The sequence below is a fragment of the Nilaparvata lugens genome, unplaced genomic scaffold (genome assembly GCF_014356525.2).
Source record: "Nilaparvata lugens isolate BPH unplaced genomic scaffold, ASM1435652v1 scaffold2549, whole genome shotgun sequence".
Lineage (NCBI taxonomy): Eukaryota > Metazoa > Arthropoda > Insecta > Hemiptera > Delphacidae > Nilaparvata > Nilaparvata lugens.
The window spans coordinates 30,154-43,816 of record NW_024090317.1 but is presented as its reverse complement, the minus strand read 5'-3'; the positions used below and the strand labels follow the sequence as shown (position 1 = coordinate 43,816).

Here is a 13,663-nt window from a genome sequence, read left to right as displayed (position 1 = left end):
TAAATCAGTTGGTACTTTGAATGAAATCATTTAGTCCTACCTAGCAACTCAAGTTTGAAGGTTTTTTATTGATGAAGTGTATCATCATGTCTCCTTTTGAATAACTTATTCCTTTATTATTTTTGTAGCAAGTTTTTTGAATTGTGAGTATATTGTGAGGAAGGGTTTTTCACAAACATTATTGAAAATCTGGGAACCTGAATCCATTAAATTGAAATAGGCATTCAAACTTTCCCATTTGCATACATGAGCATTGATTATATTTTCTTTTTTTCAGGTTACAGTATGAAAACTAGTGGAATTGTTGGATCTTCAAATATTAGTAGAACCTGTGAAACTGGCATATCTGATGTAGAGGATGGAGTTGCACATATTCATGAGGTTAGTAATAAATTGAATACCTATCATTTGACTGAAATTATTGTCTGAAACACATCTTTTTCTTTAATAGCTGCGCAGCTACAGGAACAAGGTGGCACCTATTCCATAGAATAATACCGTACAATTGAACTTTATGTGACACAATAATTTATATCATTCTGATTCTCTGAGACTGCAATAGTATAAATATAATTCTATTCATACTCTGTCCAAACAGGCATGAGCCGCTCATGCTTGCTACAATTTTATCAGTACGAATTCAGTTGATTCTGAACTTGTTGACTGTTTGTTTCGGAAGTAATTGACTGTATCCATGCAGATCTCTTGCCTATTCTAGAATCTTGGGCATAGTCTATCGCTTACTTTTTGTCTTACTTGTCTTAACGCAAGAAGACTGCCAGGGAACATGATACGCTGGCAATGAAGCCAAATACAGCACTGTAATAAAACAAAATACCGTATGCAATCTTCTCTAAGAAAATATTGTGTTTTAGTGAGTTCCTAGAAGTGTTAAATTGTCAAAAAATAGTTGAATTTTAAAAATAGCTCCAAGTTTTCCAAAAAAATGGATATGGTACAACCAAGTTGCTAATGATGCAAAGTATCTGGGTATGACCTTGTACGTGAAGCTTCGCTGAAGGCTCATGCCGAGAAGAAGAGAGAAGATCTTGAAAAGAATCTTTATTGGCTGAGCGGAAGATTCTCCAACTTTTCAATCCGAAACAAAGTAGGCTACTCCTGTACAAACAGATATTGAAGCCAGTATAGACGTATGGTTTACAACTTTGGCAACATCAATGACATACAATGATTCCAAAACAAGGTGCTGAGGAACAATGTGGATTCTCCTTAGTATGTCAGGAACAGCGATCTTCATGGGGACCTGCACGTTGATCTGACGTCTAGAGGGTGCGATTTAATTGATAAACTGACGCTAGTGTTCACGCGCATCTCAAGTCTACTATTCAAAGATCTGAGTATATCGTGTACACAGATACACACACACACACACACACACACACACACACACACACAGACCAATACCCAAAAAACACTTTTTTGGACTCAGGGACCTTGAAACGTATATAAATTTGGAAATTGGGGTACCTTAATTTTTTTCGGAAAGCAATACTTTCCTTACCTATGGTAATAGGGCAAGGAAAGTAAAAATTGGCTCATTAGTCTTTATACTAAAAAATCTGGTGTGGCTCACTCACACAACTTTCCTTAACGTCAATTGATAAACTGACGCTAGTGTTCACGCGCATCTCAAGTCTACTATTCAAAGATCTGAGTCAGCTGGTGGCAGGACAATAAAGCTGCAGACACACGAGATCTGCTATTCTCAGCATAGTGAATGATTTAATAGAATCAACAGTTTGCAATTGAATAATCTAATTTTCTCGAACTTCGCGCTTATTTTCGATTTTAGGTGAAAATGTTACTGAACATTAATTGTAGAGATTTTTATGCTCAATCTTTTCCACTTGAATTTTTTTTGTTTAAATTGTATCTGAAACCTGATAATTGGGAATCTGAAATCAAACTTTGCATAGATGGGGTGGAGCTCCTTTACATATATGGGAATTGTGGCAGTTGATAGAGCTTATCCATAACATTTTTAGTTATAAATTTGATCAAAATCGTTGGGCCGTTTTAGATAAAATCGCGGAAAACCCTGTTTTTGACAACATTTTTGCCATTTTAACCGCCATCTTGAATTGCATTTGATCGAAATTGTTCGTGTCGGATCCTTATATTGTAAGTACCTTAAGTTTCAAATTTCAAGTCATTTCGTTAATTGGGAGATGAGATATCGTGTACACAGATACACACACACACACACTCACACACATACACACAGTCCAATACCCAAAACCCGCTTTTTTGGACTCAGTGTGGACTTTGAAACGTATAGAAATTTGGAAATTGGGGTACCTTAATTTTTATTGGAAAGCAATACTTTCCTTACCTGTGGTAATAGGGCAAGGAAAGTAAAAGCTGTAGTATTGAAAAGATTAAATATATAGAATAGCTATAGAATATAAATATAGAAAGCTATATTATAGAAGTTAATACCGAGATCCAGATGCCACCTTTAGGGCCGAGACACATGAGGCGTTCTTCAGACGAGTCGGCATGGCTCGACAGGACAGGAAGCTCTCTGATTGGATAATTGATTTGAGGTATCAAGAATCAGCCAAGAGCTTCCTTTTCTGTCGTGCCGTGCCGACTCTTCTGAGATACGCCTTGTGTGTCTTGGTCCTTAGGCTAGTGTGTGGTCAATCTTAGGGATGTTGAGAGATGAATGAGCCTACATTTTTGATAGTTTACAATAATCACCGAGTTGTTGGTGGATTAATAATATTCACGATATTTGGTGTATAATATAATTACAATATTCGCAAGGAATACTTGGATGAAAACATTTTTGAAGCGGTCACCCATCCAAAAGCAGTACCGAATGCTTGCAGAAGCTCTTATAAAGCACTTGATCTCTCTCATTTTTGCAATCCCAGAGTTTTCTCTCTTTGGAATCTGTTTGCCAGTTGTATGTATTTTTTCTATCAACAGAAAATAGTTATTTTTATCTAGTTCAGTTAAACCTGAGCTCCTCGCTATGCTATACACATCTACAAAGTTGCCACTATTGAATATAATTTTCACTCGTAAAAGAATTAAAAATGTAAATGTGCTACATTCACACACATCTTCAATGCGTACATTTTGTATTTAATACCAAACTTATAGAAATTACAGAAATTATAGTCACTGGATGACATGCATCTTTCATGCTTCTCTATTAGACTTTTGATTGTTAATCTTGTAAAGGTAGTCATTTTGTTTTGATTCACCTACCATTTTTACTTGTAGAGATGCTTCTTATCAACTTATTATTGTATTAGATGATTGAATTGTTTCATGCAAGAAGTGTATCAGACCATCTAATAGTTGCAATCTTATGTTTAAACACCATTTTGATAACAATGTTCTTCTAAATTTCATATAAATATCTATGCAATTATGGCATATAAATTATCTACTGAAATTATTCCTTCAGTACTTGAGCTATTCAAAAATATTTGGTCACTTGAGCTATTCAAAATTTAAAGTTTACACATAGAAATCACAGAATGTTGATAATTGGATAAAAATGGTCTAATGCCCCTTTTGCATGGAGCAATTCAACTACATAGCATCTTTAAGCTATTGTCAAAACCAATGAAAAAATAAAAGAAAGATTTACTAGAAAAAATTACAAATAACAAAAAAAAATGAAAAATTTAAAAAAATATAATAGAATAAAAAATACGAAAAAAGATTTACTAGAAAAAAATACAAATAAAAAATTACAAAAAATAGAATAAAAGGAAAAAGATAAAAAAGATTTACTAGAAAAAATTACAAATAAAAAATAAAATAAAAAATACTAAAAAATGAAAAAGATAGAATATATTTTAAAAAAATACTAAAAAATGAAAATGGAAATAGAAATGATGAGAAAAATACTAATGAATGCAAAAATTGTGTTTTTAATATAGAAAAGATAATGAAAAGAAACTGTGTTACATGCATATTCTATGCTTAACCTATAGATTACTCAATTCATGTTACAACTGTTCAATGCTCTATTTATTGTTAATTTTGTAAGGACAGAATTATTGTCTAATGATTTTCCTTCTTCTTCTTATGTAAAAGATGCTTTCTATTAACATATTATTGTATAAGAGAATTGCTTGATCCAAGAAGGGTATCATTCCATACTCAATTAGATGCAATCTCATATTAAAATTTTTCTGATATGAATATTCTTCCAAATTTCATGAAAATATGCAGTTATGGCATTTTAATTATCTACTGAAATTATTCCTTCAGTACTTTGGTAACTTGAGATATTCAAAATTAAGATACACTCATAAAAATCATAAAAATGTTGATAATTGAAATTAAAATGGTGTTATACCATCTTGCATAGAGCAATTCTCAACTATTAGCATCTTGAACCTATCATTGTAGAAAATGGAAAGTAATTGTAAGCTATTACTTGCATCTTCTATGCTTCATTTCTGCACTAATCAATAGTTATTACATTTCCAATGCTTCCTCAATTAAAAGTCAATTAAAAATGTGGAAGAAACCTGTTCAAAATATATTTTGTAGATGTGTATACCATAGCGTGCTCTAGCTATTATGATCAGATCACATCAAATCAGATTTTCAAATATTTTATTTGAGACTTGCACTTGGTACTCCTATTGAAAGGGTGACCACTCATGGTCAGTCAAATTAACTCCAATTTATATTCTTGAAATTCACTCCACAGTCGTTCAGAATATTCCTGAAACTAAAGTTCATCCATTTCTCATCATTATCTCTCTTATGCATCATATTATATTGTATTCTATCCATGCACAAGCCTAAGTCTCATTAGAGCATCAATTTCAGCAACGATAGACGATAAAAATAATTATTGACCGAGCGAAGTGAGGTCTAAGATTCAAGTCGACGGTTTGGCATTTCTCTTAATGTTTAAATGTTTATATGTTGCGCATTTACGGCGAAACGCGGTAATAGTTTTTCATGAAATTTGACAGGTATGTTCCTTTTTTAATTGCGCGTCGACGTCTATACATCGTTTTTAGAAATTTTGCATTTCAAGGATAATATAAAAGGAAAAAGGAGCCTCCTTCATACGACAATGTTAGAGTAAAAATCAGACTATAGAATTATTTATCATAAATCAGCTGACAAGTGATTACACAGATTTGTGGAGAAGCCAGTCTATAGCTGTATCTTCATAAGTTCTATAGTTTCAATCAGGTACTTGTGGATGAGAATACTGCGTGAGGTCTACTGTTCACAGAACTACTAGTAAGAATCTTTTGAGATTCTGTGGTATTGATACAAGATGAAATAATTCTATTTCAGACGGTTTGTCTTGTAGAAAAGCTACTTGACATAACCTTACATCAATGATCAAACTAAATTTGAATGATGGGTGTGGTACAGAGGCGAACAAGACCTAACTCTGGCTAGTAAAGGATATCGTCATCTCATTCAAACACAAGCAGATCCTGACACCCATATGGATGTATGGAATACAGCTGTGGGGCTGTGCCAGCAAGAGCAATGTGAATGTTACTCAACGGTTCCAGAACAAAGGTTTGAGGAACATCGTTGATACTACAAGCTCCATCCGAAACGCCGAGATTCACATAGATCTGGAGGTGGAGTTGGTCTCATCGGAAATTGGGCGCTTCGCACGCAAGCATGCAGACAGGATACAACGGCATGAAAATGAAGAGGTCGTTCTCCTACTTGACAACACACTTATGCTGCGCAAATTGAAGGGGACAAAAACTTTCAAGTTGTGTAGTGTTGTGGAGTGAAAGTGTCAAAAGCAGAGCAGTGTATAGTGTGAATGTGTTTATATTGCATCCTTTTTACTATGCTGTATTTGGCTTCATTGCCAGCATATTATGCTTCCTGACAGTCTTTGAACTTTTTGACATGTGAAACAAAAAGTAAGCGATAGGCTATGCCCAAAATTTCAGAACAGGCAAAAAATCTTCATGGATTCAGTCAGCTAGTTCCGAATCAACTCAATTTGTACTAATCAAATTGTAGCAAGCAATGGCGAAATAGCATGATCACTGCTGATATGATGACTGACAATGGAACTACCCATTGTAAATGAACAAACCCAAAGTTCAACTCTAAGCTTTGACCTAGTACCTCGAAATTCTGCTGTAATTACTATTCTTCAGAGCAGCTCTAATACTTTCATCATTCAATGTTCATTATCAATTTTTTACCAAAGTGGCATGCCTTTTTATTTTAAATTCACTAAACCTGCACATATAATATTGATAACCTTGTTTCGACTCATAGTTCTTATAAAATATAGATTAATTACTGAATGAAAAGTATTGCTTCCTATTGAAAACTTGTAATGCTCTTAATTTATGTTACAGGAACGAAAATATTGATTCATTATTTAGGGTGTGTGCACAAAAGTAAATCGAGGTTGAGTAGTAAAGGAAAGTGCTAAAAAGTCGTAATTCTGCCTCCTGAAGTATATCTTCATTTTATTTCATTTCACCAAGAACGCCTGATGTTTCAAGTTGCAGCGTTCTTGAGAGGATATGGATAAAAACCTCCTAAGACCGCTCAGACCGCTGACCTCTCTCTGTGTGCACACACCCTAAACATGCAAAAAGTCCCTCAATATAATAACGCTTTTCCACTCTTCCATTTTGTTTACTATTTAATTCGTGAATAAAAGTTGACTATAAAAAAAATATTAAAACTTCAAGGGACATTTATCAGACATTACAAAACTCTAGTGAGTGTAGTTAGTTCAGCTTTCGCAAGTAAATTTTTAAAATTAATAGTCAATTAATCCTCTTTCTTGTTTTCAAATATTTTTTTCTTATTCTATTATTATTCCTCGTATTTATTTTTGTTTCATATTCTATTTTAATTTGTATTCGTTTCTATTTTTTATTATGTTTTAATTTCATATTTTGTTCTCATCTATTTATTTCTGATGTCCAGGTGGAGACAATATAGTGGGTTTGGGTCCGCCACACTTATGGTTTATGACATAATGATGTATTATTGGTATTCCAGCTCAGTCTGTCTGCCCAATGCTACTCCTGGAAGCAGGTGCCAACATGATAATCTGTTGCTGATTGATTGATTGATTCAATGTTATATTATTATGCCGCACCTACATATTGGCCCAACGTGGGCCAGCGTCGGCCAATGTGTGGATGGCTGGTTTGCCAGCGCTGGCCTTCTTTGGCTATCGCTCCGATTTTTTACGAGCGGAGGCCAGCCCAACGAAGGCCAACCAAGGCCAGTGCTGGCAAACCACTCATCCACACTTCTCTACTAATGCGTTCTGTTTCCTGCTTTGTTGTCTCATTTGCTGTTTTTTCTGAGTGATTGACTTGCTATAGGCCTAATTGCTACTATTAATCAGTTTTGTGATATTTTGTTATTGATTTTTATCGTATTCATTCCAGTTGATATTTTCAATTTCTATCATGGATATGTCGCTGGCTACCGCTGGCCTTGATTGGGCACGCAGTGTGGACGCAGCCATGGACCAACGCAGCCAAGCTTACCAGGCTGGGCCAGCGACTCGACCAATATGTGGAAGCAGGACTGAAATTTTTAAACAGGTATGATGATTATGATTTTTGAAGGGACGGATTCAAGGATCCAAAGGTTCAAATAACCCCACACTTCAACCGAAGCTTATTGTGTTCCCAAGTAGTATGTTAGTTAGGCAAACCAATACCTGTGTCCTTTACAAGAACCAGGAGTTTTCCCCTATACTAACATCCCATTCATCACCTGGTTGCTTGTCGCAATCCTATACTGTTGACAGCTGGAATACAATGAATTGTGATCAAAATCATTCACCCCTGATCTCCTTATCTCGGATCGGGTTTTCAATTCTCCTTTCCCACTAAATTCGCTACCGCTACGGCGATTTTCAATTGAATGAGTTACACTACAACCTGAGTTAGCTCTATTCGACTCGCCCCCCTCTCTATGAGGAAAACCGTGACAGTACATCCCGTACCACAACTTTATCCTGCCTATTCTTGATATATAAAGCATTCCCCTGCTTCTCTATATTTTTAGGACAGGGATATAGTTTAATAGATTCAACTCTTTTATGGAGTTTCACCTTTTTCCCGCTTACAGGAGCTTCTTCAGAGATAGGTGGAAACTTTTCAAGTTTTCTTACAGGGGGTTTATCTACCTTCTCCATCCCGGAGACAACTGATAATTTACCCTCATCATCCCTACTCCTTAAGCGAATACCATGAGGCTGTAACTCTATTACAGCTCTCATATCACGGAGATTTTTCAACCCTAAAACCATTCGCGAATTTATATTAGGTGTGATAGATACCTTCCAATTATAATTTTTCCCACAAACGATAACCGGTAATATGGGCTCCCCCTCTACTCCAAGACGGTTGGCTACTTCAGAAGAGATAAATGTTTTATCTGTCGTCGTATCAATTGAAGCATTGAGATCCATTCCACCTACTCCTACGTGGACATAAATCCCATCTCCATCACTCTCACTCTCCCGTCTCTCGCTAGCTACTGTAGCAACTTTTGAGATACAAGACTTAGACATCTCTTCACCTTTTGAGCTACCTGTTACTCCGCTATCAACTATACTAGGCTCCCACTCTACAATTCTATCACGCATTTGAATACTCATATTATGCTGTTTCATAAACGACATACCCAATGACACATCGTGGGAAAGCCCCTCTACAACTACCGGTTGAAATGAAACTAAAATATTTTCTACTTTTAAATTAGTTATAATTTTTGTGGAAAAATTATTATACTTCCCATTGGTTAATATTTCATGGTGACTACAATTTTCTTTTCTAACACACCCTACTTGCTCTAACACTTTAAGAGCTTTTCCACTAATACAGGATACCTCTACTCCCATATCTAACAGTGCAATAAATTTTTGCCCTGCAATTTCTACATCAATAAAAATGCGCTCATCCCCCAACATTGATCTCGTATCTAAAACACGTGATGACTTCACTACAGCGATTCCTGATATCTTATTGGTTTGTGGGACACATTTACAATAATCAGAAATTTCTCTACACTTTTGACAACTAGAAATTTCGGGACAACTCGACTTCCAATGCCCTACTTTATCACAATTCCAACACTTAGGCTCTTGGATTTCTCCTACCTTATTTTCTCGCGTTTTCGGTGCGGCTTTAGACTGAAAATCACTCCGTTTTTGTTCTTCACTTTTCGTACTTTTCAGAGATAACCTCCAGTTTCTCTCTTCAGCACGAATCGCCTCATACTCTCTGGTTACATCTAACAACTCATCTACATTTTTAACCCCTACACTACGAACATATAATTTATACCTCGGTAATAAATTTAAATACAATCTTTGAAGCATCCTATCCCCCTCATAACTACCTAACCGTCTCATTAAGGTAAGCAAGGCTTCGGCATACTCATCAGCCGGTTCGCCCTCCCTCTGCTTCCTTGCAATGATCTGACTCTCAAGGTCGTTACTATAAGAATGGGGATAATAACGGAGTTTAAATGCCTCTACAAAATCAGCCCACGTCCTCCACTGGGAGCGACGATTCCGCATCCAAAGTAGGGCCCCTCCCTCCATCAGCTCCGGCAGGGCTATAAGAGATTGCTCCCCAGAGATCCCATATGCGCCCTGGAGTTCCGCGAGCCTCTCGATGAAACTGGGAGCATCCGATACACCATCAAAATGTAAATTCCAACTTCTTACCTTGTCGCAGACTTCTCCCTGACTATACGTGCCTGAAGAGCGGGACAGTGCCGACTCTGTACCTGGTTGAGAGGCAGCAGCGGTCCGGGATCGAAGGTGCTCGACCATCCGCCTCCTCAGCTCCTTCACAGTCCCCGCTGCCGACAGGCCGAGACTCTCTAGGTAGCCGACCGCTTCCTCCTTATTCAGCCGATACACCCACGACACTCTGGGGTCGGCTTCGCGTTCCGCGAGGTCCTCCCGGCGGACCGCCTGTACGACTTCATCATCCTGATGAGTAGTCTCTTCTCCGTGTACACTCATCGCGGATTGGGATTCACCTAAACCCTCTTCGCGATTTTCTTGGGCGCCAGACGTCTTAGCCCCACGATGGGAGACGTCAGTTTTATTAGCATGACCTATTCCACCCTCTAGGTATCCTAATAATTGCGAAGTATTGCTACAACGCGGACTAGCTACAGTCGGATATGGGTCGGGGTCAGTAGCCGTACTGACAGGTGGAGATACCGGACCTACACTTCTCCCTCTATCCTATTTCTTTACCCTCTGCTTCTTTCGCGAGATTTTTACTTTCAGGGGAAGAGTGTTTGCCCGTGCCGTTGCTGGCCGATTCGGCCCTCGGCCTTTGGAATACAGGGTGGGTGTTAAGGGAGATGAAGATAACCCTATACAAGGAGACGGATCTGACTATCAGATCCCTACCAATAATTCTATTTATAAAGGTAGTACGCAATCTGAACCAACTGCGAATTGACGGCGAGCAAGCTGTACCTGCAAGCCCGGGATGTGGTTTTTCTATGGGGTTTAAGGTGAGAGCTATGGGGTAAAGGTATGACGGAACTATGGAGTTATTAGTAGTATTTAAGATGTAGTTAAATAGGGCACGGTATAGGGTGTAAGCTATAGAGAATAGGGTGCAGGGTATGAGGTATACGGTATAGGGTATAGGGAACAGAGAATCAATAATAAGATTATTATTCTCTACAGCAAATAAATATCTGCTCAAAAATCCGCAATCTGAGAATTGCGCTCTAGCTCTCAGCAAGCTGGACCTGCTAGCTAAATACAGTATATCAATTTCAATTATGTGGTAATTAAAATTTAGAGAATAAGGTTTTAGGTGTAGGATTTCTGAATCGCGAGCCTGCAGCTGCGAAAGGATTTTCAGCAATTCTGAAACTGCTAAACAGGATTTCCGCGCTAATCTGATGACTGCGCGCCGGTTATTAAGGGCCAATCTGTGACTGCCCTTAAGGGTATGGGAATCACTCTCAATCGTCCGAAACGCTTTTAAATTAATAGTCAGTATGTCGACTATTATGAGAGGATAGAAAAGATTTTTCACAGACACAGTCTGTAGAATAATATCGGGAAGACAACAGTCTGTCGTCGTCAGGGTAGGAAAGGATTTTTCCAGGATTTTCCACAAGGAAAATATCGAGTCAGAGACTCCTAATTCAGGAAAAGATTTCAATAGACTTTTCCAAGTAATTGCCAGTCTAAGGACTACCACAAGATCGATCTCTAATTTGCAACTGAGATCACAGGAAAATTCGTGAATTTTCCACAGGTAAAACCAGCAAATAATATTTGCTATTAAAGAAGACAGGTTTCTAAGAATTTTAGAAAGGATTCGCGGGTCTGAAAACCCGCGACTAGGACGATCTCGAATCTGGAACTGAGATCAGGAAGGATTTTAACACAGGAAGAATTAAGAGAAAGGATGCCGCAGTCTAGAAACTTCGGCGAGGAAGTCCTCAAGCTGTACCTGAGAGCTAGAAGGATTTTAGAATAGGGAAAGTGAAGAGAAAGAAAGAGTAAGGACGTCGCAGTCTACCAACTTCGACAAGGACGAACTCAAGCTGTACCTGAGTTCTCAAGGAATTGATTGGAATTTCCTACTAGGTATTACAGCAAGTCAGTAACTGCTAAGCGAATTTAAAATACAGGGCCACTCTATAGTATGAAAACTAAGCAAGGAAAATTTACCATAAATGATAATAATCTCTCTACAAGGATAAAAATTAATCGAGAAAACTATTCTCAAAAGGAACAGGGATTTTCCCACAAGAATAAAAATTAATTGAGTAAAACTATTCTCAAAAAGGACAGGGATTTCCCTACAAGAATAAAAATTCAATGGAGAAGAATTACTCTTTAAACTGAAGGCCACCTTACTATAGAGAAGGAAAAATACGCGGACTACCAGTCCTGACATACGATTACCTGAATCGACGTGGATACTGATACGGAGAATAGCGAACCGATCCTCACTTCCCGTATTATAATTTAATTAAAACGTCGTGAAGCGACAGAGTCGAGACTTATAAATTAAGTACTCAAAAATAATCTGCTATAAGAGCCTAGCTAAATTTCCCCACTCAACTATTTGTAGCGCAAACTTGAGATCCCTTACAGGTTTCAAAACCAAGGATAATTCGTTCACCCCCAGTGATCCGAATTTAGGAAAAATAACTGACAAGAAAGAAAATCCCCCAGGAAGTTCTATCTTCAAAAACAGTCGGCAATTCGACATACAATATTCCATTCAATAAAATACAGAATAGAATATTAACCCTCTAGTACACCACTATTGGGAGCGCCGCTCGGAACGCAGCCGTACACGAACCCGTTCACCGAACTACTGCTTCTCTCCCCAGGTCTTCTTGAAGCTGCACCGGGTCGCTGAAAATTAGGAGGCCGGGGGAAAAGAGCTTCCTGACCAATGAGAGTCTGAAAAGACGATCACGCCACTGGTCATGTGACGGGGTTTTGACTCAGCTGCTCCTGATGCTAAGGGTGCAGCAAATGATGACAATACTGCTGATTCATATAGTAGATTAGGCCGGTAAACAATATTTCTATTCCAGAAATTTCATGAAGAGCGATACCGACTCAACTCGGTAGCCGAGTGGTAAACAAGATCTGGAAATATCTGGTTAGATGAATCCGCTGCTGATGATTTAAAGGGGTTGACGGCGATGGTGATAATGTGCATGTACACAACTGCAAATCTAACAAAATATATCTGGAAGTCGATCCTATTCCTATTCTAAAACAGAATAAATTCGCTAAATTATGCATTAGTCGACGGCTCTCCATCCGTCACAAAAATTCACTTTGTGACAATATATATATATATATATATATATATATATATATATATATATATATATATATATTATATATATATATATATTGATGCAACTAAATACGTTGAAAGCTGAACAGAATTCGTTTCACTCGCTTGTTGTTTTGAAATGTAGCTCTTGTATAAGACCATAAAAATATGAATCAATACCTTAGCTGAACTTGAATAAGTTTGAACTATTGGTTCTTAAAAATGTGATATAACTCGTCAGAAAGCAATGAATGACTGGGAAAACCAGGCGTGATTTGAGGACTGTTCCAAAATCCATTGAGTAAGTGCATGAAATACCCTATATGTCAGTTTACTCGCGAAAACTCTGGCACTCAAACGTGAGCGTGCGAGGAGCTTGGTTGTCGAATGTCGGGTTCGGTGACGACAACCAAGCCCCTTGCACGCTTGCATCAACCAGTCTCCCCGACAGCCAATCCCCTACTGGTTAAGAGGTTATAGGATGTTACTGGTTAGGTTATCCTAAATTCGGGACCAATACATAGGAGCAAACGAAACGTTGCTCACATCAAGTTGTGAAAACTAATAAAATAGTTCAATTAGGCCCCTGTTTCATAAAAACTTACAAGTCCTGTAATACAGGAACAGCTGATTTTATCGGCTATATTGAGCATGTAATTGGAATGGTGATTCTCCTGTATTACGTGACTTATAAGTACTAGTAGTTCAGTGAACAGTAGACCTCACGCAGTATTCTCATCCACAAGTACCAGATGTCAACTGTTTTAAATGTTAACAAACTCAGTTCACGTTTGAATTTGTATTCCATATGATATAATTCATCCAGTTCCGTG

The 13,663-nt window shown here is 37.6% G+C and overlaps 1 protein-coding gene across 12 annotated transcripts in view; it reads left to right on the top strand.

The window, feature by feature from the left end:
- The first annotated feature begins 226 nt into the window (after window positions 1–226).
- LOC120348790 overlaps window positions 227–13,663 on the top strand; it is a 34,703-nt gene continuing 21,266 nt past the window's right edge. For all 12 annotated transcript variants that reach the window (XM_039444030.1, XM_039444028.1, XM_039444020.1 and 9 more), the window contains exons 1-2: window positions 227–381; window positions 7,413–7,571. In XM_039444030.1, the coding sequence (XP_039299964.1) occupies window positions 247–381; window positions 7,413–7,571 (294 nt within the window). In that variant the 5' untranslated portion in view covers window positions 227–246. The remainder of the gene's footprint in view (window positions 382–7,412; window positions 7,572–13,663) is intronic.